The following is an 18,482-nucleotide window of genomic DNA, read 5'->3' as shown; positions in this document are numbered from 1 at the left end:
TCCTCACCAGGGAAGCCTAAGCTCAACTCTTAAAGAGTCTTTCAATAGGTTGTTTGGACCCCATCAGATCATCAAGATAGTCTCCCTTACCTTAAACTTTCAGTCTTGTCTACAAAACACCCTCACAGCAACACCCGGGTGAATGTTATGCTTAGTTACTGGGCACTGTGGTCTAGACAAGTTGGCACATATATTTGCTCAGCAGAGTGGTCATTTGAGGACTCCTGAAATACAGGCTTAGCCCTGCTGTAAATGCTGAAACCTTTGCACCCTTACATGAGTTGTGTGCAGTTAAAGAGCTGACCATGGCAGTTTACTTTTAGATGAATATTCTTATATATGTATATTATTCAAAATAATAGGATGTCTAGGAAGGCTTAGATGAGGTAGCAAGAAGATAAGCCTCTGAACTTTGATTTAGAGATCATCGCTTTAAATTTGTGCTTTGCATTTTCCTTTTGGCACATTCATTTTTTTTTAACCTTCCAGAATGTTCCTCAGATCTTTGCGGTTAGTAAGGCAGCATTTTAGGACCCTCTGATAGTTCATGAATTTAAGCAGCCTGTACATTTGTGTTTCTTATGTTTTTGGGAAAGACACAAGATAAAGTAACTACAGGATTTGATAGAGATGATAAGGTGTGGGGAGGGCGTGGGGAGGGCGTGGGGAGGGCGTGGGGAGGGTGTGAGGAGGGTGTGGGGAGGGTGTGGGGAGGGGAGAGACAGTGCTGAGTCTGTGTGAGCACAGCTCTCTACATAATATGCAGGCTCCAGTACAAAATGCAAATTCAGTGTCTCCTAATCAGAGCCCAGGAAAAACACATAAAGCTTCTGCTTGGCTCTTGAATCTTTCTGGGAAGGTCTGTGTGGTTTCTTCTTATTATTTACTATTTAATACTGCTCCAAGGGAAGAAAAAAACCAGGAAGCTTTGGGTGACTGGCATGAGCTTTGGTGGTGCTATGTCCACCTCCGATGCGAAGCTAGGGGTATGGTAACAGCTTGTATGGTTGGCACTTTCTAATTGAGACTGGTTTGCTTCTGTCCAAAGACAGAAAGTGCCACAGGACACTGCCCTGCCTATTTGAATTTTATTTCTAGATATGTGCTCATTACACTTTACCTTGGGCCAGGCGACGAGCAGGGAATGATTGTAGGGGGCAGTAACTGTGGTGGACACACCTCTCTTTCTTCCTGTGCATTTATTTCCCTGTGGGTTGCTGCCTGATACAATGAAGGGAAGCATAGGAGAGGCCTCCTGGATTGCTGTGTTTCTAGGACACAGCTGACTTTGCATCTGAGGAAAATTCTGACTCCTAAGGGTGGCCTCTTGGGCTATCTGTATCATCAATTCCTCAGTCATAGGCTTAACTTCTTACCTTACTCTCACCTTGACTCTTGATGAATTCTAGGTATCTGGTCCCATCAGAATTCTCAGTCACGGGCATCACTGATATAAGTGGGAGACAAGGATTGAGGAGATCCATGCTGTGACTGTCTCCTGAATGACTGTGCCATGCACCATCACTTGAAAAAGACAAATCCAAAGAGACAGTTACTAAAAGTTTTGTAACAATCATACTAAACCAAGCAAGAAGCCCCATCGGGGCGTGACTTCCTTGAGCGCGGGACTCTGTGTGATTGCATGGGTTGCATGCTCATGAAGCTAGGCATAGGCAACAAAGGCTTTTGTGAAAGTAAGGGAGTCACCCTGCCAGACATGTTGGGTAGAAGCAGCATGGCTAGAGGTTCCAGGTCCCATGTGTCTTTGGTGTAGTCTCAAACACTAAGGCAGCCACTGTGACTGGATTCATGATTGGAAACATGAGGTTGAGAAATGGAACCAGAGAGACAGTTAGGCTTCTGAATTATGAATAGCATCAACGGGTAAATTAAGGGCTTTGGATTTTTCTATGAACAGATGAGGATAGGAAAATTTGGGCACATTTTAGTTTTAGTAAAGGCATGGCATACTTTACCGTAGCTGGAGTTTAGAAGAACCATTTGGCTTCTGTGTGGTGATGATTTATACAGGGGGGCTGTTGGAGTGAAGGAAACAAATATTCTAAATGAGGATAAAACCTCAGACTGGGTGGTATAATGTCCTGGTTAGTTTTTATGGGCAATTTGAAGGGGTTTAAAGTTACCTGGGAAGAGGAAACTCCAACTGAAGAATTACCTCAACCACATTGGCCTGTGGCCATGTGTGTGAAAAATATGCATGATTAATGATTGATGTGGAAGGACCTGCCTACTCTGGGACATACCGTTCCCAGGTAGCTGAACTTGAGACAAGCCTGTGAACCAGTCAGCAGCATCTCTCCATGGTTACTGCCTCCAGATTCATATCTTGGGTTCCTATTCTGACTTTCCTCAGTGACGGACCAACCTGGAAGTGTAAGCGGAAACAAACCTTCCCCTCCCCAGGTTGCTTTGGGTCAGAGCATTTTATCATAGCAACAGAAGGGGAACCAGAACACACAGATAGCAATGGTTAGACAGAACCATACTGAGAACAGTTTTTAAAACTGTTGCATTGGGCTCCCTATTGCAAAGAATATGTCCCTAGAATTTTAGCTGGAGACAATGGAGAATAGCCTACTGTGTAGAAAATTTCCTAGAGTCCTATAGCCAGTTTGGGAGGTTTTCCGCCATTGAGCCTGTCATTTGTCCTTTCCTGACATCGTTCCTGGTGATGCTGAGTCTATACTGATCATATCTCTGAACGTCCATAGCCATGACACCTTGGAAAAGCTTCTCAGATGATAAAGTCTTGCGTGAGATGATGCCCCCATGAACTTGTATTTTTATGTTCCTGCTAGGGACTGACTGTTCCCCACAGCGTCATGTTAGTCCAGTCTTCATAGGATGTTGCCCTCTCCATTGAATAGTATCTCTCAACCTCACTCCCTACAACACACTTACCAAGACGAAGCATTTGCTACTAGGTTTGATGTGCAGTCGAATCAAGGTGCACGTCTAAGTGATTTAACTCTCTTGGTTTATTTTCTCTGTCTTTAGCACTTCCAGACCATGCTGAAGTCTAAGTTGAATGTCCTAACACTGAAAAAGGAGCCCATACCAGCAGTCATCTTCCATGAGCCGGAAGCCATTGAGCTGTGCACCACCACACCGCTGATGAAGGCAAGGACTCATAGTGGCTGCAAGGTACAGTGCAGGAGGTCAACAGTGTTTCTTTTCATGGGCCAGACAAAAGCATGTCTGACATGAGGGTCTTGTTCTGTGGTGTTCATGTTTTAAGAATGCAAATATCACATGACTAGCATGCTTATGGAGTGATGCCAGTTTGAACTCACATCTTGATTTTTTTCTCAATAATAGATTATTTCTCATCATTTTGGGGACATACACCAACAATGTAAATATTGGTATGCACGAATAAAATAGTATTCTTATTGTTCTTTCAGTGGCTATGTGGAACTTTGAGTTTCAAAGGGAATTTTATATTTTAATATTTATTTTTCAAGTGTGTGTGCATGTATGCGTGTTATGTGTGTGTGTGTGTGTGTGTGTGTGTGTGTGTGTGTGTGTGTGTGTGTGTGTGTATGCAGGTGCTCTTGGAATCTGGAGGACAGCATTGATAGATCTCATGAAGCTGGGGTTTCAGGCAGTGGACATATGTGCTAGAATCCAAATGCCAGTCTTCCGCAAGAGCAGCAAGCGCTCTTGAGTTTTAAGCCATCTTTCCTGTCTACAGAGAGTTTTATCTCTCATGGTAGTTCTTCCTTTTGTATTTGCAATCTGAATAAAACATGTCTTAAAGAATGAGAATTCCCAACCCTGAGTAAAACAAAATACTTCTCCAACACTTGAACCTTCCAAGTCCCTTTGTGGGTTATTTCTTTCCTCAAAACTTATACTAATTAATATTTATGCCTCAGAATCTATAAAAGCCAAAACCAAACCCAACCAAAACAAAAGAAAAAACCAAAACAAAAAAAGAAAGAAACAAACCCCCAAAGCACCTTTTTCATTCATGCCAACCATAATACTGACAGAAAAAAACTAGAGACAAAATATTCAATTTTGGTAAGTTTTTGGATTTTTTTCCCCCCTCATATCCCTTTTGTTTTTCTTTTTTTGGTTGTGTTAGTGAATATAGAAATAAGTTTAGAGATACCAAAGAAAATATGTTTTATGTGTATTTGCCTTCAGGAGTTTGTTTAGAGTGGAGAATATATAATCAAGGGTAAGCAAATGCACATTTGCTTATGACTTTTTTTTCATCTCTTGGATCCACCACTCTCCTTATTTGTTGTTGGAGAAGCAGGTCTTACATAGCTGTGGTCAGGTTGGAACCTGCAGCCATCCGGGGTGACAGTAATCTGCACAAACCCTCACACACACCCATTCATTCCACACATAGTTACTGCATACTCAGTGTCTGACAGGCTCTGGGGCAGAATGTGGGCAAGACCCACAACATCTTTGTGGAATTTTAACTGCTAGTTTCGAGTCACGGGAGAAGAAAACACATGTACTCATCCATTAGCCGGTGAGAGCCAATTTGTAAAGCCCTTCTGGAAGTGCCTACAGATTGAGAAAACTAGGAATTCTGGATCTCTCATGTCCGTGTGGGCTTGCTGTCCCTTTGGAGGGAAAGAAATGGGTCGGTGTGCTTAGAAGAGTGAGGAAGGTTGACTGGGATGGGGAGACTGTGTGAGTGGCCTTGGGTCTACTATGTGTAATTTTTCTGGTGAAGAGCCAAGGTGCTAGGGAAATATTGATGGCATTTGCCAAGTTACCGGAAATCAAAACTCATGTACACCTTTTAGCAGATGTGCTTATGCCATTTTAAACTCAGTTACTGTTAGAGAAGATGGCGGTGTCCTGAAGCGAGATGAAGTAGGGACCATTGTAAGGAGGACAGCTTAAGTTGATGAAGCACACAGATTGTGCTTAAAATGTTTTTTTTAAAGTTACAGAATGAAAAGTAGTGGGCGATGACTTTACAGTGCCAGCCTGGTCTGCATTGTGAGTTTCAGGACACTCAGAGTGATACCCTGTCTTAAAAACAAAATAAAACAAAGCAAAATAAAACAAAACAAGTCATAATAGCCTCATTCACACATGAATGTTGTGTGTGTGTGTGTGTGTGTGTGTGTGTGTGTGTGTGTGTGAGAGAGAGAGAGAGAGGAGAGAGAGAGAGAGAGAGAGAGAGAGAGAGAGAGAGAGGCGATAGGAGGGAAGGAAAAAGAAGGGAAATGGAGGTAGGTAGATGGGGGATTTTCTAGGAGAATAAAATTGTATAACCTTCATTTTTTCTTTCTAGAAAGTGTATAGAGTTCAGCATTTATCTTTCCTTCCATCTACATGTACTGCTCTTAAGCTGTATTCATTCATTTATTTCCAAAAGGATACTGGGGAGCTGGGGAGCTGGCTCAATGGTTAAAGAGAACACAGTGCTTTCTGCGAAGACCAGAGCTAGGTTTCTAATGCTACTCTCAGGTGACCCACAACCACCTGTAACTCTAGTTCTGTGACAGAGGTCTCAACTTGTGTGTCACTGCCCCTTTGGAGGTCAGTGACCCTTTGACAGGGGTAGAATATCAAATGCTTACATTATAATGCATACCAGTAGCCAATTACAGACATGAAGTAGTAATGGAGGTAATTTAGGGTCGGGGGTCACCACGACATGAGGAACTGTATTAAAGGGTCACAACAGGAGGAAGATTCGAAAAGGATGCTCTAGGGGATCAGACACCCTCTCCTGGCATCCAGAGCTTCTCTCGCTCATGCAATGACCATATACACATATTCATAACTGATTTTTTTTAAGAAGTTGGGGAGAAGTGGATTTCCGGTAAGGAGATTGCAAGGGTCATTGTGTAGGTGTCAGTATGTGTGGCCAGCAGGACAAAGGGTGGCTGCCTGTAATTTTAGCTGAATTGAGGGGAGTTTCATCTGTAGCCAAAGTGAAAAACACCCCATTAGACCATCAAAGAACCATGTGAACTCTGCATCCTTACACATGGTAGAGATTCCAGGCATGGATAATGAATGGCACTCCTAGAGTCAGAGATCAGGGTCAATAGTGCTTCAAGTCTCTGAGCAGTTCTGTTTTATCTGACCCTTCTATTTCGAGGAAGAAAGCCTCCAACACGTGATTCTCAAACTGTGTGATATCGACTTCATACCCCTAAATTTTAACTGCAAACATACCAAAACTGTCTTTTTTTTTTTTCAAGGATAATACCATGTTTGTTTTCAAAGTCATATCCCTTTGTTTATTTTTTAAAGGTTACATCTTGGAAATTCTGACATTTCTGTTTAAAAATCCCCAAGCCTCCCTCCCCCTGCTTCCCCCGAGTCATCTTCAAGAACAAAGTCTAGTGTTTCCTCTCTGCTTCTTGCCAGTGAGTAACTCGGCTCACAAAATGCCAGCTGCAGAAGGAACTCTCTTCCCGACTCCTGAGCCCCAGGAATAATGAACATAATGTAGCTGGCCCAGCTGCAGGGCCAGTGTTGGGGACCCTCCGTCTTTACACAGAACTGGTTCTTTTTTCTCCTAATGGCTCCTAAGACGTACTTGCATAACTTTTAATTTGGGAAGGGCGAGAGGCAGGGAAAATCAAAGGGGAGGGAGTTGGGAATGGTTTAAGGTCAGCATTACAGAGACCCTCCCTCGCTCATCTCCGATATCCTGCTTCCCTCTGATCTGTATTCTCAGTGGGTCCTGGAGAGACTGCTGTGCCAGGCTATTCATGTCTGGGGCAGCTGGGGCTTTGTGTGTTTTCCTCTATTGCTGCTGCTTTCCTTTTCTTCGGGGTAGCTTTTTTTTTAAGCCACATAGCCCACTGCACCCCCAGGACTCTTGCTGGGGCTGCTTCGAGCATCATAGGGGCCGCATCTGATTTTGCAACAGTGGTGACAGCTTGTGGCCCCTGTCTCTTGCATAATGGGATTCTGGGTGGCTTCGCCTTCTTAGTCTGCGTTTATTGAATCAGCACACACTGAAAGTTCACCATATGTGGGGATCATAAAGAAAGGGGTTGTAGGAAGTGAGGTGGGCAAACAGGCAGAGGGAATAGGAGGAATGCTCAAGCACATTCACCTCAACTCCTTTTCTTTAGGAGAAGGTCTTCTGTATCCTCACTGTGGGGTGACAGTTAACTCATATGGAGTGTGTGCCACACATGTGTGTCTAATGGTTAGCATGTAGAAGTCAGAGGACAACTTCCTGGGTGTTGGGTCTCTCCTTCCAGCAGGTGGGTCCTGAGGATTAAATTCAGGTTGTGTTTGTCTTGGCACCAGGTGTCATTACCTGCTGAGTCATCTCACTAACCCAATCACAGGGACCTCTAAATACTATTGCCTATATCAGAATCCCCAAGGATTTTTCTGCAAACTTTTCCATTGATTATTTTTCCCTTAATTAATTTGTCCATTTAATATCTCAGTTGTAGCTTCCCTCCTCCATGTTTCACTCTTACAAGTCCCTCTCCCACTACCTTCTCTCCTTCTCAGAGAATCGGAAGTCCCCCTTGAGTACCACCCTATCTTGGGACATCTAGTCACTATAGGCCTAGGTGCATCCTTTCTCACTGAGGTCCAACCAGGCAGTCTAGTCAGGGGAAGGGGATCCAATGGATCTGGGATAGGGGAGGCTCCACGAATCTATTAGGGTGTCTCTAGCTGTTATACCCAGAAGTGGGGGATATGGACTCTGAAGTTCCCGGGAACTTCTATTCAAATACTAAGTGTTAGTGACCAAGGGTAGGAGGCAGCACTCAAAAATCTACCATAAAATTTACCTAAATTTAAGGTAGTTTGGTGCCTGAGAACTTTACCCACAGAGGGGTGTGTGAGAGAGGTAATATAAATGTAATGCTGGCCAACTGGCGCTTTATGGTCCAAATGGGAGTCAACAAAGCAGATCGTGACATCTGATGGGGAATGGCTGTGGAGTCTCTGCACACATGGGTGTTCTGGGTCTTTGTCTTATCCTCCAGGGGGCGCTGTCCTACTTTGCACAGACTCAACTTCCAGGCCAGGTCTATGCTCCACAGTTCTGATAGAGATTATGTTGTTATGATAATGATAATGATCCTGAGCAATGATTTAAAAAAAAAAACTAATACAGAAATTGTGATCCTGGATGCACCTGTTTGTTGACACGTTTATTGTGTTTCCTAGTATAGAGTGAGTTTATCCTCATGACAACTCAGCCGGCTAAGGACATGTACACCCCAACATCACAGGGGAGCTAGTTGAGACAGGAAGGCATCCCTAATCCTGTCTTTGGCACCCAGTGAAGAATCGACAGAATCCACCTTTGCCATAGTCTATGTAGTAATGGATTCTGGTACTCCTTCACAACCAGACTAATGCTACATCCCTCCATTGGTCCTTTTTGAAACATTGACAGTTTGTATCATCAAATTTCAAGTCACTTCTTTTATACATACCTAAGTTTCTGTGCTGTTTAGGACTTAGAGCCAGGGCAAATGTCTAGTATGGATTCTTTCCCCACATTTCTATTTTACTGAATTGTAATTTCAATTACAAATTTTCATTGGGTACTATGTGCAATGATTAAATCAGAGTACTTAATGTTTCTATCCATAGACGTGTAAAAAGTTGTTGACAGAAGAATTACTGAAAGGAATGTAGTACTGTGTTCATTTCAATAGGTTACATATGATATGTGCTGGTCAAACCATGTTAATTAATACTTTAAACATTTTATCTTCATTGTGGGTTCAGAGTCTTTTAAGTCCTCTTTAATATTATCTATAAAGTATGTAATAGTTGGTGTGAACCATAGCCATTCCACTCTTCCCTGAACACTGAGACTTTCTTTCTTCTGCCTTCTGCTTTCCACACTGCCACGCTCTCATTTCACTCCTCTCCATCCCATCCTCTGGAGGTCACCACTGTGCATTGCCACAGAGTTGTCATATTTTAGCAACCACACAAGATACACAGCTTTCCATAGCTGTGACCAAATATTTGATATCCGCAATGCAGATGGAGGAACGAATGATTTTGGTCCGCGGATTCAGATGACAAGTGCTCGGTCCTGTTGCTTTGGGAGAGTGACAAAGCTGAACATCATGCTAGGGCGAGCATGGTAGAAAGAGAGCTGGGAGAGGAGAAGGGGAAGGGGGAAGAGAAAAGGGGCCATGTTTCCAGTCTTCACCAAGAGCACCATGCATACCCTCTTCTTCCCACCTCCCTCTCTTTACCATTTCCTGACAATGACCTCAGCTGAGGACCACCCTTTAAGACACGATCATTGGGTGTTATTTAAAATCTTAACCACAGGGCTGGGCAGGTAGCTCAGTTGGTAAAGTACATGCTGAGCAAGTAGGACGACCTGAATTTGGGTACTCAGTGCACAAGGCTGCTGGCCATGGTTGCGCTCGCTGGGCATCCCTACCACTGTCTAGGTGAAGGCTAACTGCAGAGGAAGATGGATCCTGGAAGCCCGCCCACCATGAGCATCCTGCCTGCCTGAATTGATAAACTTACGCTAGGCATGAGACCCTGTCTCAAAAAATAATGATGAAGAACAATTGAGGGAAGACACTCAGTACTGACCTCTGCCCTCCTTGTCTGTGTGTACACACACATGTGTGCACACACACAATAAGCAGTAAATTCACCAGACACTAGTGTCGCATACACACACCACACAGGAAAAATTAATATCTGAACCAAATGACAGAGAACATATGTTTGGTCTTTCTGATTCTGGTTTATTTTTCTTAATATACCATCCCCCAGCTCCATACACTTTGCTTCAGAAGATCCCATTTTCTTTATCTACCATGTCTATTTTACCAGTTTATCCACTTTTGGGCATTTAGGTGGATCCCTTTGGTGGTTTGAATAGATATGGTTCCCATAGAATTATATGTTTGAATGCTTGGCCCATGGGAATGGCACTGTTAGGAAGTATGGCCTTGTTGGAGTGGGTGTGGCCTTGCTGGAGTAAGTGTGTCACCATAGGGGTGGGCTTTTAAGGTTTCTTACACTCAAGCTCCACCCAGTATGAGACACAGTCTCCTGTGACCTGTGAATCAAGATGTAGAACTCTCAGCTCTGTCTCTAGCCTGTATGCCGCTATACTTACACCATGATGATAAAGAATGAGCTTCTGAAACTGTAAGACAGCCCCAATTAAATGGTTTTCTTTATGAGAGTTGCCTTGGTCATAGCAATGGTCTCTTCTTGACAATGGAAACCCTTACTAAGACAATCTCTTATCTTAGTTGTTATTGGGACTTGTTTAGCAAAAATATGAGTATGCAAATGTCTTAGTAAGCTGTTGGTATAATTTCCTTTGCATCCAATATCCACATGTGGGGCAGCTGCCTCATTTAGCAAGTATGCTTTTTGTTTCTTGAGGACCCTCCGTTCGGTTCTCCATTACGGATTTACTGTTTAACGTTTCTGTTCAAAGTGCAGAGAATTAGAGTTGTCTTTCTTGCCAGCATCTTTTGTTTTTAGAGTAAAACCATTCTCACTGAGGCGAGGGCTTATTCGACTACAGCTTTGGCTTACATTTCTCAGATGCTAATATAGTTGGCTAGATGTGATGAAAGTGTTTACCATGACACTTTCCCTGATGGAGACATTTATTTCTATCTCCCCATTTTAAATTTGGATTATTTGGAGATTATTTTGTTAATTGCATTTTACATATTTATATAATCTATATTTATATAATTTATATAATTATATGTAATACATTTATAGAATATATAAATTTATTTATATCATTTATTACTTATAGGTTGATGTTCTGCATGTCAACCCTCTGCAAGATGAACGTTTTGAAACATTGTTTTGTCCCATTCTGTAGGCTGTCTCTGCTTTTTTTCCCCTGTGCTGTACAAAGATCCCAAAGATACAGTCAGGAAAGCAAATAGAACGAGTGTGTGTTATCTGTTGGTCATGCTTATTTAAGCGCAGGAACTTATCTTATTTAATTGGTATAGAATTTTATCTTTCCTTACAAAAATTAGGAAGCAAGTGTGCTAAATATTGTCTACCTTTACTCAAATCACACCAATAATTCAGTTTCTCCAATTCAGTTTTCTAAAGAAAAGGGACGACCTACAGTAAAGGCGATATACCTTATTATACAATAGCTAATTATGTATAACATGAAATATTCTACATGTAGCATAAAATTTGCTAGGTAGACTCACACATAGATGCATGCACACATACACACATGCATACACGACCCCAGCGAGCCCAGTGAGTTCTCATATATCCATGTCGATGCTTTGTAAAGTCATTCCATAGAAATCCTCTCATATTTCACGACACTCACAGGTTTGAACCAACACGTCAGCAGTGTGGTGGCAGGGGATTGTGACTTGTCCTACATCGTGTGTCTCTTATCTAAAGGATTTTATAAAGCCCATCATTTGTGATCATTTCGGAGTATAAGGACTTGAAGAAATTGAAGGAGCATAACCGGAGGGAGCGTCTCAGTGCTAGAACTGAAGGCCAGGGTGCAGGAAGGCAGGCCTCAGGTAGTTAGTGTCAGTTTGGAGCTGAGTTCATCTGCCTCACGTCCGGATTTACCCAGTCCTCACCATACACCTTCTCAGTGCAACTGGAGATCGTGAGGGATGGATGCTCTCCTGGGCCATGATCCTTGCTTTGAGCACGGAACATAAATGAGGAAGCAGATGACACTCTTCCTATTTTCCTTCCTTCTCTCTCGCTTGCCTACTTCCCCTTCAGGATGTGACCCTGTTCTCTCTGAAGATTGTACGCCACTTTCCTTGAGGTTCTTTGAATTCAGCTGGAGCAGCAGTACTCCCTTGGCACCCGGGAAGGAAGTATGTCTTCGGCTTTCTAGTGCTGGGATAAGGCACCATGGCCCAGAGCAACTTGGAGCAGAAAGGTCTTATTTTATCATACACCTCCAGGTAGTCCTCTACTGCTAAGACAAGTCAGGGCAGGAACTCAGGCAGGGCAGAGATTTGGAGGCAGGGACTGAAGCAGAGGCCACGGAGTGGGGGTGCTTTAGTGGCTTGCTCAACCTGCTCTCTTATACCATCCAGGACCACCCACCCAGGGCTAGCACTGTCCACAGTGAGCTGGGCCCTCCTGCATCAATCACTAATTAAGAAAATGCCCTACAGACTTGCCTAGAAACCCCATCTCCCAAAGGCATTTTCTTATTTGAGATTCCCTCTTCTCAAATGATTTTAGCTTATGTCAACTTGACATAAAACTAGCCAGCACAATGTGGTTGATTGATAGTTTCATGGGACTGCAACAGAAACGTTTCTGAGCTGGGGGGTTTTACTGACCATATCATCGAGTAGTTAGTTATATAAAACAGCCAGTCCAAAAAGTGAAACCCAGCCACTAAACTTGTGATAAAAGCTCCCGACTTGGACTTAAACACACTTAAAATCAGCACCACATGCATCTGTTTCCCACATTTGAGATTTTGTGTTTATATGACCTGGTGTGTATTTAATTAGGATAGTCATGCTCTGGCACTTTTTCTTCTCACTTTAAACAAAAGCTAATCACATATTTTTTTTACCCATTACCTTCCATTCACATACACGAATCCAGTGATTTCTAATTATGTAGATTTTCCTTTTCAAAATAAACGTCTTATTTGAATATCAAGACAGAATTTAAGTAAAACGAAGACTAACACATTAGTCACTTTTGTGTCTGACACCAGCAATTCAAGCAAAGGAAAGGCTTATTTTGTTCATGATGGCTTAGGCTTGTGTTTGTGGCTGCTTGGTCCTGTTCAAGTGCCTAGAACTCTTGGCAGCATAACTCTGTGCTAGGACACTCAGTCACGGGATGATGGAACCTGGACAGAAGAACTAAAGCAGCAGCCGGTGCATCCTATGGGATGTGCTTCTGGTGACCTCCTTCCTCCCTCTTAGACCCACACCCTCTCGTCGCCCTCTGAATTAGGCTGTCGTATTTTGAGTTCATCAGAGGATGAATCCATCTACTCCATCAGAACCCTTCATCTGAAATGTTCCAGAAATATCATCATGACACACCCAGAGAAGCGCTTCACTGATCTCCTAGACGTTACGCAATCCAATGGAGTTAACGGTGGGCAGTAACTATCACAAGCTGAGATGCACAGAGTAGACTTAGGGTCTTTATTGTTAATGTCCCTCAAAGTCGGGGCGGGGCACAGCTAATCCGTGTTTTCTTTCTTCTTTCGAAGAGTCTTCTGTAAGCAATCTAAACACTCCTATTTCTTGCCCCTTTAAATTTGAGGGGGAAAAAAACTGACAGTAGCTAGAAGCTGTTGTTTAACAGATAAGTTTTAATTTAAAACTAAATTAATTATTGTCAGTGGCCACCGGGAGGTCAGAGGACAGTATTGTAAAGTCTCCTTTACTCTCTCCACTTTTATATAGTTGTGGAAATTGAACCCAGTCCCCCAAGCTTGCACTGCAAGAGCCTCACTGAGCCTTCTCATGGACCCTAATGGACATGATTTTAATCTTTCTTGCAATGGTCACTCCCTGTGGACTTGTGAATTTCTTTAGATTTTTCCTTCCTTGAATCTATTCTCCCACCTCTCCCCAATCTTCTTTTCTAGGTTTCTTTCCTCATTTTTACTGCAGACTCTTTAATTGTCGGGGCATTAATGGAAAACAAAGATAAACAAAAACCTCGGATGCTGTGGGCTGAAATAATAGTGAACTCGAACTATGGTAACTGAAATGATTTGGTTTCTCCTCTGTAAATTCTAACAGGAGGGTTGACTGCCATGCACTCTGGGGATTCACCTAGAGGTCTTGCTCTGTAATATCAAATGTCTGCTTGTCCTCACGTGAGGAGTTCTTAGTTTGGTTTGTTTTATGATAACACAAGTTGGCTTAAGAAGTCCAGGCCCAAACTCGGCCCAACCCAGTGCACTGCAGAAGGCTTCGTCCTAATATTGCAAGCAGTTGCCTTCAAATCTATTCTGACCATATTGGACATGTTGCTTGTCCCCCCAGAGAGCAGGATTTATCTTCAGAGCACTGATTATTCTGGATGCTTGGGCTCTGTGGAGGTGCTCTGCTCTGGAGCTGGGAATGATCCAGTTTCCTAGGACATGGCAGTTACTTCACTAGAAAGAGGAAAATATGTGCCTTGGGAAGATGTGCTGCCATGCCCAACTTAAAAAAAAACAAAAAACAAAAAACTTTTTAATTGTTTTTTTTTTTTTCAAGACAGTTTTTCTGTGTAGCCTTGGCTAACCTGGAACTTGCTCTGTAGATCAGGCTGGACTCAAACTTATAGAAATCCACCTGCCTCTGCCTCTGTAGTGCTGGGATTAAAGGCATGCATCACTACCTCTGGGTTCCAAACTTTTTAGAATTTTGTTTGTGGAGGTTTAACTAGCCAGTCAGTACTTTTACCGACTAAGGTCTCATCTCTCCAGCCCAAAGGTATTGTTTCTACAAGACTGTGTGAAAACCAACTAAGAGTCCTGGTTCTCTTCTTGGTTATGCAGATGACGTGAGGAGCTACTGTGTGTTCTTGCTGCCTTGGCTTCCCTGATAATGATGAATCATACCCTAGAAACAACTGAATTCTTCCATCCTTCAAAAGTAGAATAGTGACTCCCAACTTTTATTTAGAATATTAGAAAAAAAATACACTCTCTGTTATTAGTAAACCCCGGGTAATATGGTATAGATAAAACTTTTGATATGATTTTCTTAATTTTTTTGCTTACTTTTATTTTACTCAATTTTTAATTTTAAATCAACATACCTTTAAAATAGGTTTTAAAGGTGGATAGGGAAAAATTCTTCATATATGAGAAGTTTGTCTGAAAAGTTATGTGCCAGAAACTGTGTCCTAAGTGGTGATTTTTACAAATAGCCTCTTCTCAGCCAGTAACTTGGGCATTTGTCTCTTCCTGGGCCCGGATCAGAATTTCCACAGTTTCAAGGACAGTGACCTTTTCTGTCTAATTTGTGGCTTGTCTTGTGTGTCAGACTTGCTGGTATGCTCAGCATAATAATTGCAGGCTTACTCAAGTGCACATGAAAGAATTCTGTTCTGGTTTTTCTGGAGGCTGCTTTATGGCTTCAAACAGCAAAAGTGTGTATTCTCCCAACATTCTGGGAACCAGGAGTCAAAAAACCAGCTCCACTCGGCAGATGTTAAGGTGATACCAGAGCCATGATCCCTCGGAAGGCTCCAGGGGGAAATCCATGCTTCATCCTTTGCTGCTTGTGGAGGTCGCAAATGTTCTTGGTTTGCGGTTCCATCACTCCAGCCTTTGCCTAGGTGGCCACACTGCCCTTTTTCCTCCCATGCCTTCTCCCTCTCCTGTCTCTTACAAGGATACTTGTAGCTGTATTTAGTACCCCATTGAATAATCCAAGATAACTAACCCTCTCCAAGTCATTAATAAAACCTGCAATGATCCTTCTGTGTTGTGGTAAATATTATTTGGGGGTTTCTACCCCTCCCTTAGATCATTTAGTTCCCAAATAAAAAGACACAAAACCTTTATATTTGTAATAAGCCTTAAAGCACTAGAGATGGGCAAATGTCAATCTTCTTTGCTATTTTGTCTACTTCTCTGTCAATAATCCTGAGATATCATTTGCCAGGTTCTACCTCTGCTGCAGCTCCTCCAGGTAGCCAGCCCTCATGGCTGTGTCTTCCCAATCCACCTATCCCATGATGCCTTCTTCCTCCTGCCTCCTCTCTCTCCCCATGGTCTCTGCCTCAGACCCCAGGCCCAGGAATTAAAGCTCCACCCACCTCTCTTCTGCCCAGCTACAGGCTATAGACATCTTTATTCACCAATAGTTTTAAATTAAGGAGCAAGGTTGGCACAGCAAAAGCTGGCATCCATGAGAATTCCCTCTTATTGAGGCAATTAGACATTGGGATACAGAACTTAGCATTGCAATACATAGCAACAGACCAAACCTCAACAAGTCTTCCTTATAAAATAACATTTAGAGGTTCCAGGGTTGCCATCTAATGTCTTTGAGTGACATTATTGAGCTGGTCACAGATGACCTTGTACTTAGAGAATTCTAGAGATTCAGGCAGTTCCATGATTATGTCTCAATGTGTATTATGGTATTGTCTACTGATCTCTGGAGGACACCGGGATCCGAGAGTGTGTAAATACCTTGGTTGCATGGATTCCTCACGATATGTCATACAGTTCCAACACTCTTCAAATGCTTGCTTTTCTGTGTTGGCTGTAGAATAATGACATTGTCAGAACAGATGTGTGGGATTTATTATTTTTAAAAGGTATTTTGACCAACAGTTGAGTGGATGGAGCCCAAGAATGGATAGAACTCATCATATAATATTTATATGTTCACATATATATATATATATGGCATATAATACACATAAATAATGCTTATATACAGCTCATTGTTTAGACTAAGTTTGCCATTTCTTGAGCCTCAGAAAATTATTTCATTGGGTTTTAGAAAACTCTTGAAACTAGAAAAGTGAGGAAGACTATTCTGTGGAAAGGGCATCTTGCCATTATGTTGCTTGAAATGGTTTTGTTTTTTCTTCATTTCTTTTCTGAAAAAGAGGGTTTTTAATATTCTTCATGGGGTGGGGATGCATAAAGATGGCTCAGTGGTTGGCAGCGTATACTACTCTTACTGAGGGCCCTCGTTTGGTCTCCCATCCATATGGTGACTTACAACTATGTGTAGCTCTAGTTCCACGGAATCTAATGCCTTTTTTTCTGGCCTCCACAGGTACACATATGGTGCACATACATACACACATGCAGGTACTTAAATATGAAGTTAAAGTAAGGAAATCTTTAAGAAATTAATACAAAATCTATATGGAATTTGGATTTCATATTCTTGGTTCTGAGCATTTCAAGTCATGGGTCAGTGTTGTTAAGTATGTTAAACATTCATGAAAAAGAAAAGAAAAGAAAAGAAAACAAACCAAAAAAACCCAACCTTACAGTTCTACCACTGTGAATTGATGCTTTGGTGACCATTCCCAGAAAATCTTGAAGCATCATTTTGAACACAGGATGGAAAATATGTTTACAGTAGAAAGCCTGGGGAAAGCCCCTTTCTAGGTTGGCCACTCCCCTCCCCCAGAGAGTTCATGTTTGGACTGTTCATTTCAAACAATTTGTTGGCTTAAGTCTGAATATTTTAGTTTAATTAATATTTGAATGTTGAACGTATTTCTTCAGAAAGTTTGTTCATAATTCTGTATGTTTCTTGCATATATTCTATGGATAAACTATTGTTCCTGTATGGTAAATTCTGATGGTTCGGCCCACAGAAACACCACATAGAAAAGAAATTAAAGTGTTGAAAACTCATTAATGTTGTATTTCCAGGTTTCTAGACTCTTAGAAGGTTGTTAACAACCTTCAAAACAAAACTCTAGTTTATTCAATAATAATTTGTCAAGACCTTCTTGTTTATACATTTCTGAGTGAGCGTTCTCAATACCATTTATTTTCCCCAGTGTTCCATTCACTTTTTGCATGAGAGGTATCTGTACAGAGGAAATGATCGTAATCAAGGTCAGCTTGCTATTTTAAGACTATAAACTACTATCCAAAGACTATACATGGACGAACCCAGGGCTCCAGCTGCATATGTAGCAGTGAATAGCCTTGTTGGGCACCAATGGAAGGAGAAGTCCTTGGTCCTGCCAAGGTTGGACCCCCCGGTGTAGGGGAATTTTGTGGGGGAGCTAAGAGGGAATGGATGGGGAGGGGAACACCCTTATAGAAGAAGGGGAGGGAGATGGGATAGGGGGCTTATGTACAAAAAAAGACTACTTTAATTCATTATTTTGCTTAATGGAAAACTGAGTGTTACCAAAGTGTCTGGTTAGATTGATAGTCACAGACTGCTAAATTAGCCTCGTGTAAACTCTGATTTTCATTTCTAATTGTTTTTTTATTCCTTCAGTTTTAATGCTATCCAAGTTACAGTCACAGAGAAAGAGAATACAGTGGTGCGAAGTACTAATCATAAAATATTTTTTGTTTGCCCCTCATAAACATAGTTATTTTAGGTGTTTCTCCTTATATTTATTTTCATATTTCCAAATGGTTTCTCCACCACTCATGTTACATAATATCTCCTGTTCCCTATTCTGGTAGGTAGAGATTTGGGCCACTAACAACTTTACCCATTGTTTTTCTGCTGGTTTTCTTACATAATTATTTCTGCAAGTTCAGTTAAGTCATTATCTGAGAGGTAACTTCGTGTCCTTCAGTGCACCGTGATTTCATTCCTTACACTGAAAGCTCTTTGAATCTCCTGTTTTGTTCTTGTACTTGGAAGTATTATGGTTCCATTCCATGGTATATGAGCTTTCCTTCTGTTTATCCATCTGATGGTTGTCTCAATTTGGAGACTCTGGCTCCTTGGTAGTTTAAGCAACTCGAAGTAGAATCCTGATCTCCTTTCCTAAATCGAGAAACCTTTTGAGAGATAGGGACACATGATATAAACGGAGATGCT

General features: G+C 41.9%; 1 protein-coding gene across 2 annotated transcripts in view; it reads left to right on the top strand.

Annotated features, from left to right (window-relative positions):
- Nucleotides 1-18,482, top strand: part of Pid1 (phosphotyrosine interaction domain containing 1) — a 218,698-nt gene that overhangs the window by 103,680 nt on the left and 96,536 nt on the right. For both annotated transcript variants that reach the window (NM_001379478.1, XM_039084113.2), the window contains exon 2: nucleotides 3,019-3,165. In NM_001379478.1, coding sequence (NP_001366407.1) covers nucleotides 3,019-3,165 — 147 coding nt within the window. The remainder of the gene's footprint in view (nucleotides 1-3,018; nucleotides 3,166-18,482) is intronic.

The sequence above is a fragment of the Rattus norvegicus genome, chromosome 9 (genome assembly GCF_036323735.1).
Source record: "Rattus norvegicus strain BN/NHsdMcwi chromosome 9, GRCr8, whole genome shotgun sequence".
NCBI lineage: Eukaryota > Metazoa > Chordata > Mammalia > Rodentia > Muridae > Rattus > Rattus norvegicus.
The sequence above is the reverse complement of the archived record's forward strand: the minus strand, read 5'-3'. Positions and strand labels throughout refer to the sequence as shown.